This window comes from Oncorhynchus keta, chromosome 11, assembly GCF_023373465.1.
Source record: "Oncorhynchus keta strain PuntledgeMale-10-30-2019 chromosome 11, Oket_V2, whole genome shotgun sequence".
Classification (NCBI taxonomy): domain Eukaryota; kingdom Metazoa; phylum Chordata; class Actinopteri; order Salmoniformes; family Salmonidae; genus Oncorhynchus; species Oncorhynchus keta.
The window spans coordinates 54,410,998-54,417,973 of NC_068431.1; the positions used below are offsets into that span (position 1 = coordinate 54,410,998).

Here is a 6,976-nt window from a genome sequence, read left to right on the forward strand (position 1 = left end):
CAATATGGCAGAAGTCTGCTATATTATATGTGTACCTATCCAGTGCTTTTTCAGATCAGATATAGTGGAAAGAAAGTGAGGAGATTTACCGACACTTGGTTCAATTTGTTACAGTCTGTTGTTGCCATAAAAAACAGATTGTTCACCTTTGAGAAGGATTACGTGGGGGAAAAGAATAACAAGCACACACCAGATTACATCCATTCTGTGTCCACGCGTTACATGAGGCAGCGCTGCAGCTATTTCTGTTCAGGCAATTCATAAGGCAGCCCCACTTGAAGGGTCCTTCTAGCTGGAGGTGACATTCGCAGTTGCAGCAGACAAGCCGGTAAGAGAAGTCGTGAAAATTACTCAAAATAAAGCATCATGGCACAGGCAGTCCAGAAACTGGTGGCCAAAGTACCTACTTTGATCGGAGGTAAGTCTAATTATTTCGTTTGGACATTAGCTAAACCTTGACGCTTTTAAACATGCATGTTATTGCAGTCTAACTGACAGTCAAGCTTGCATGGCCTGGTTCTGCTGTCAATGTTAACTACGTTAGCACATTCTCCCGACTGCAACTAACTACTCAAACTTGATAACTAGCTAACTAACAAAAATGAATAAAAATGTGTCTCCAAATGAACATTAACTATATGAGGTTACTCATTTTAGTACTGTAGTTAGTAACTAAGTTAGCTTGTTATCTAGCTGGCTAACGGTATAGTAAATAACTTAAATTACCTAAGTAGCCTCAGATTTAATATTTGATGTAGGCAGTTAGCTAAATGTCAACCTCAGGTGTTCTGACAATCTGAGTCACCTAGCTCTCAACTGTAGTCTGATTTAATCATGCTTTAATACCAAATGTAATTGGTATATACAGCCTGAAGCTAATTCCTGCAAAATTTGTGTAAATGGACGGCAGGTAGCCAAGAGGTTAGTGTTGGGCCAGTATCTGAAAGGTCGCTGGTTCGAACACCCTAACCGACAAGGTAAAAAAGGTGTTGCTATGCCCTTCAGCAATTTACGTAACCCTAATGTGCTCCACGGGCGCCATACTACTATGGCTGACTCTGTAAAAGAACACATTTTACTGGATGGTGTATGTGACAATCTATAGTACCAGTCAAAATACTTATACCAGGGTTTTAATTGATTAAAAAAAAAAAACGTTTCTACTTTGTAGAATAGCGAAGACATCAATTGAAATAACACATGAGCTCATGTCGTACACTTTTTTTGGTTACGACAAATCCAAATATATTTTATATTCTTCAAAGTAGCCTCCTTTACCATGACAGCTTGGTTCATTCTTGGCATTCTCTCAACCAGCTTCACCTGGAATTCTTTTCCAAAAGTCTTTAAGGAGTTCCCACATGCTGAGTACTTGTTGGCTGCATTTCCTTCACTCTGTGGTCTAACTCATCGCAAACCATCTCAATTAGATTGAGGTCTGGTGATTGTGTCAGCCAGGTCATTTTTACATGTAATGTTATCCAACATTCTGTCTTGTAAGGAATATTTACACATTTTTGCAGGCATTGGCTTCAGGCTGTATATAGCAATTTGTGTATCTCACCTGGAAACTCTTATGCTAGCTATGTTTCTTGTCTAGCATGACCCAAGTGTTCAGCAGAGGACACATTTCATAACATGTATATTATGTTCTTTCAGCCGCTGCTACCTACTCCAAGCCCCGTCTAGCGACCTTCTGGCACTATGCTAAAGTCGAGCTCGTGCCCCCTTCCCCTGCCGAGATTCCCCAGGCCATTATTGGGATCAAAAACATTGTCACCGGTGTCAACAGTGGACGCCTTGGACAGACCACAGTGAAGGTGAAAACTGGGAAGATTGTTTAAATAATTGCAATACTGTATAAGTAGCTAGCTATTTCTTTATTTTACCCATTGGATTCTGACTGTGGGTGTTTAACAAGTAGTCCCTTCATAAACAAAATAAGTGCTTCTTAAGATTGACGTAAGCCACAATCCACTAGAGTAGACATTAGGTCTACACCGTAACCATTTGGGAAATATGGAATTGTCTCTGAATAGATTCACGTTGTTTTAAGGTGTGACTTGCTGGTATTTGTGTGGCATTCATCTCAATATACTTTTGTTACAGGACGCATTCAGAAATGGATTGGTGTGCACTGAAGTGTTGATGTGGTTCTACATTGGAGAGTGCATCGGGAAAGGAGGCATTGTTGGATACGCTGTATAAATCGGACTGTCTGGTTGCTCTGCTCTTAACTTCCACCTCAACTGGAAATCCAATTAATAAATGTATATTGTTTAAAGAACTTTAGCACTGTAACTTGGAACATTTACAACTATCATGACACTACAGGATAGCTATCATATATATTGAAGTTGCCAACTTTCTTCTGAAACATTTTAGTGGGAAATGTACTGAACAAATAGACTCAAATAAGATTTTACTGAGTTCGAGGAAATCAGTTAATTTAAATGTGTTAGGCCCTAATCTATGGATTTCAAATGACTGGGAATACAGATGTATGCATCTGTTCAGATACCTTAAAATGGGCCTCATGATCTTGTCATGTTATTTGTGTATTCAAGTTGCCAATGGATAAAATGCAACTGTTCGTTGTCCGTAACTTATGCCTGCCATAACCCCACCATGGGTCACTTAAATAAGTTGACAGCAAACTGCTCAACCGTCTGCGGTTGGATGGACTGCCATATTCTAAAACGAATTTCCTCCAATTTATGGCAGGGAAATTAACATTAAATTCTCTGCCAACAGCTCGTGGACATTTCTGCAGTCAGCATGCCAATTGCATGCTCCTCTTAACATCTGTGGCATTGAGACAACTGCACATTGGAGTGGCCTTATTGTCCCCAGCACAATGAAGGCCTAGCAACCTGTTTTTACTTAACCTTAACTAGGCAAGTCTTAAGAATGTTCTTAACCCACTGTTCCTAGGCCATTAACTGCCTTGTTCAGGGGCAGAACAGATTTTTACCTTGTCAGCTTGGGGATTTGATCTAGTCGGTTGCTAGGCTACCTGCCGGCCCAGGTAATGTAATGATTGTGCTGTTTAGTCAGCTTCTTTATGTGCCACACCTGGATGGATTTTCTTGACAAAGGAGAAATGCTCAATAACAGGGATATAAACATGAGAGCAATAAGCTTTGTGCATATGGAACATTTCTGGGATATTTTATTTCAGCTCACAACATGACCAACACATTACATGTTGCATTTATTTTTCAGAATTTATAAAAGTAGACAATTTTAAGCATTTGTCTGCACACAAAATATTCAAGTGCATTTGAAAGATTTCATTTCTGGTTACTTTTGCCACCAACTTTGGAAATAGGGTGGAATTATGTTTTGGAAAAGCACAAGTGCAGCTGATTCATTAAAGTTAGAAATACCTGTGTGTAAAATGTTTTTTTAAAGTCAGTGGTTGCAGAGCCTTTGACTGCAGAGTATCTAGTGGAGTCTAAATCCAACCTTCGATAGATGAAGCTTTGGTTCGGGATGATCTTAAGTAATGATGGACATCTCCTCTCGCTCCCGGCTCTCTGACAGTGTTTGCACAATGTTCTCCAAGTACCTGCGGAACCCCTGCCGCACATCCTCAGGATCTTCCTCCAGGTTAGAGTGACTCAATGGTAACCTGTTCAAATGCGAAGCTACACACACGACAAAACATGTCAAAGAAATGCAACTGATAATTGTCCTCATTAGGTATGAATTGAAAAGCACTGGTGTATGGCCTGTCTGAAGGCCCAGTGCAGTCATGTGATGGGTTGGAAAAACTGAAACATTTAGTGTAAGGGCTGTTTGAAAAGAGCCTGAAATGTCCACCTGTTTTGGTGGGATGGAGTTTTGGCCTTCCTGGTGACATCACCAGGTGGTATAAGTTAATATACCAATAGGATTTTCAAACCTCAATAACAGCTAGTTCGGGTTACATAACTCCCATTAGGCTCATCCAATTAGGTCCCTCAGACCACTCCTACACAGCCCTAGCAAATGTCTTGCTTGAGCATTAGCTATTTGTTAAGAAGCTACTTTTACTGTTATTTTTTCCAAATAAAATGGTAAGGTACTTAATTGTTGGGCCTTAAATGGCATGTACTCACATAAGGTCGCTTTAGCAGCGGGGGCATTGGAAATATTGAAATGTCATTCAAAGGACAGATACAATGTAACAAGCTTGTTGATAATTAGTCCTACCTAGGTTGGGTCGTCCATTATCTACTCCACTGCCAGGCTTGTGGTGTGCCATCAGTAGACACTGCCTGTCCTGTAGCCCCTGTGAGGAGATGAACATGGAGTACCATGTCTCTACTTCCGTTAGGTGGCGTGGCATGTCTGGGTTGAACACTATCACCACACCATTGGAGTCTTTCATCAATGCTGGCCAGCACGACTCAAACCTGCATCGGAAACGACAATTTGGAAGAATTGTAGCTTTGATTAGATTGACATAACTGCAATGCAGTACTCTTTGCTGTGAATGGTGATGGACAGAATAGTAAATTAGACTACTGAAACGGTTGTTTGACTAATTCTGTTGAGCAAATTTCTGTGTTCGGTGTACAGTTCAGCTGTGAAATGAGTTTGAAACGTGTTTGAAAAAGCACTATTGGTCCTTACTTGAAATCTCCAGCACAGTCCCAAAGTTCCACCTCACATGTCAAGGATTTGTCCCCACTTCCCTCATACTGAGATTCAAACTCCAGTATCCTTGGAACAACACAATGGTTAAATGGTGCACAAGCCATCATTTGGAGTTGTAGACATCCGCTACCAAGCTTTTGCTGATTGACAGATCTGATGCTGGAACTGGGAGATATGAGTCCTCAATTTACCTGACACCTTGAGTAGGACAGTATTCCCCTCCTACTGTCTCCACGGTGTCAGAGAGAAAGTTGGCTAGAACTGTTTTTCCAGACTGAAACACAACGGAAGATCTGTTTCATCAATTTTCACTGGAGAGATAAATGCCAATATCTTTCATTTACAACCCATCTAACCTAGCCTGGTCTCATCTGTTTGTACTCTTGCCAACTCCATTGCTGTAATTGTCAAGTGAGTGTTTGGAATGCAAATACCATAAGGAGTAGTCAAAGAGAGCAGAAACAGACACCATGATACATATCGTACCCAATGAATCCAAACAATTCATCATTGCTAGCCAGCCGCAAAATAAATAACTAATGTGTAAATAGCTCTTTCGTCTTACCTCACTTGGTCCAATTAAAAGCAGTTTTGCTTTGAACATCTCCCCTTCACTTGTGTTGATAGCTTGTCCAGATTAACGTTAGCTAGCTGCTAGGCGTTGCTGGCTGAACAAATCTGCTAACGTTAGCTAATTATCAGTACCAAGCTGCTAAATGCAAGCTACTCAACAATGAAAAAGGTAGATAACTATATTTTAAAACAATATGCAAACTTTCTTCTGATTCCAATACTTTATAGTTCTAACACAATATATAGCTAACACATGCAACGTAAAACATCCCTTGCTTAATAGCTAGTGATGACGTGTGTAAACATATTCGTCATCTCTATGGTTTCCAAGGCAGACGGGTGGCCCCAGGGTTGCCAGGTAATAAGAGCAACGACCACTCAAAACCAGCGAACAAATCCTGAAACTAGCACTTTTTTTCTGGAGCAAGAGTAGATGCCACATTTATCCAATAAACCCTTTTCCATGACGTAATATCGACGTAATTTGTAACGACGTCTCCATCAAATAATTATTATTGCCAGTTTAACATGAAATTAAAGGAATTTGTCTATGCCACAAGACAATAAGATCATTCAACCTTATTACTCCCCAGACCATTTTCCATTAATGGATGTCGATTTAAAGTGGAATTGACAGCGTTTCAGCACATGAAATCTGACCATATACACCCCCGGGAATAATATGCCACTTTTCTTTTTCAATTTTTCTGACAAGCGGTCTTTTTTATTGTCATAAATTCATAGAATCAAATCAAATTGTATTTTTCTAATGTGCCGAATACAACAGGTGTAGGCTTTACAGTGAAATGCTTATTTACAATCCATTAACTAACAATGCAGTTTTTTTTTAAAGTATTAAGAATGTGTTTACTAAATAAACTGAAGTAAACAATAAATAAACACAAATACAATTTGAAAGAAGAAAATAGAATGTTTGGGAATTACGTATTCTATTTTAGAACCACTTCATATAGGGTCTATGTTTTCTTTTTTTTTTGTCTTAAAAAAAAATCTAAATACAGATCAACATTTTACATTCTTACATCATACAAAACAGAATGCAGGTATTAACGAGAAAATACTGGAACAAAAAAATAATATAAAAAAAAGAAAACAATTCTAGTGCAATTGTAATCACTCTGAAAAAATCTTATTATCGTGATTTAGGAAAATGTTATTCTTGCTATTGTTCACTAGGGTTAATGTTTTAATAAAATTGTTAAATTACATTTTTTTAAATTGTAATTTTGATATAGAATTTGGGATTTTTTGTTTGTGTATGAAGTATTTGGCAACAAGAATAAAAAAATTCACAATCATTTCAGTGGTCTTGTTATCATTGAAATAGTAACATATTATATATTTTTATATCTTACAAGCATTTCACTACACTTGCATTAACATCTGCTAACCATGTGTATGTGACAAATAAAATTTGATTTGATTTATGATTTGATGTCAAAAACATAGGTAGTGTTCATAATGGTAAATAAGTACTTTGCAAGGTTTCCCCAAAATCCTGACACAAATTTACATTCAAAGAACAAGTGAGACAGATTCTCACCTTCTTTTTCACAGAAAATGCAGATATCATTCATAGGCACCAATTTGGAAATCATATGGATATATGGATATATCTTATGTAAAATTTTGAAGTGCACTTCCTTAACTTTGTTTGGTATACAATATTTGTAAGACCTTAACCATGCATTTTTCCAGACAATGTCAGTAATAAGCATGTTCCAGAAAAACTTTCCTC

The 6,976-nt window shown here is 38.3% G+C and overlaps 2 protein-coding genes across 2 annotated transcripts; one reads left to right on the top strand and one right to left on the bottom strand.

The window, feature by feature from the left end:
• The first annotated feature begins 250 nt into the window (after positions 1–250).
• atp5l (ATP synthase, H+ transporting, mitochondrial F0 complex, subunit g) lies at positions 251–2,287 on the top strand. Its single transcript, XM_035781336.2, has 3 exons — positions 251–418; positions 1,660–1,820; positions 2,110–2,287. Exons 1-3 carry the CDS (start codon positions 367–369, stop codon positions 2,206–2,208), a joined length of 312 nt encoding a protein of 103 aa, XP_035637229.1. The 5' UTR covers positions 251–366; the 3' UTR covers positions 2,209–2,287.
• An 867-nt stretch (positions 2,288–3,154) lies between these two features.
• On the bottom strand, positions 3,155–5,788 carry ift22 (intraflagellar transport 22 homolog (Chlamydomonas)). The gene is made up of 5 exons (XM_035781337.1): positions 5,210–5,788; positions 4,836–4,918; positions 4,621–4,710; positions 4,198–4,400; positions 3,155–3,650 (listed from the first exon to the last, which is right to left on the bottom strand). Exons 1-5 carry the CDS (start codon positions 5,246–5,248, stop codon positions 3,502–3,504), a joined length of 564 nt encoding a protein of 187 aa, XP_035637230.1. The 5' UTR covers positions 5,249–5,788; the 3' UTR covers positions 3,155–3,501.
• Positions 5,789–6,976: the final 1,188 nt, after the last annotated feature.

What these genes read in the sequence shown, in the direction of transcription:
- ift22 (XM_035781337.1), bottom strand. Translation starts at nt 5,248, where the DNA reads ATGTTCAAAGCAAAACTGCTTTTAATTGGACCAAGTGAG. An exon ending in TTTTAATTGGACCAAGTGAG is followed by an intron (nt 4,919 to 5,209) that starts GTAAGACGAAAG and finishes GTTGTGTTTCAG; the next exon opens with TCTGGAAAAACAGTTCTAGC. An exon ending in TAATGGACGACCCAACCTAG is followed by an intron (nt 3,651 to 4,197) that starts GTAGGACTAATT and finishes TCGTGTGTGTAG; the next exon opens with CTTCGCATTTGAACAGGTTA.
- atp5l (XM_035781336.2), top strand. Translation starts at nt 367, where the DNA reads ATGGCACAGGCAGTCCAGAAACTGGTGGCCAAAGTACCTACTTTGATC. An exon ending in AGTACCTACTTTGATCGGAG is followed by an intron (nt 419 to 1,659) that starts GTAAGTCTAATT and finishes ATGTTCTTTCAG; the next exon opens with CCGCTGCTACCTACTCCAAG. An exon ending in TTGGACAGACCACAGTGAAG is followed by an intron (nt 1,821 to 2,109) that starts GTGAAAACTGGG and finishes CTTTTGTTACAG; the next exon opens with GACGCATTCAGAAATGGATT.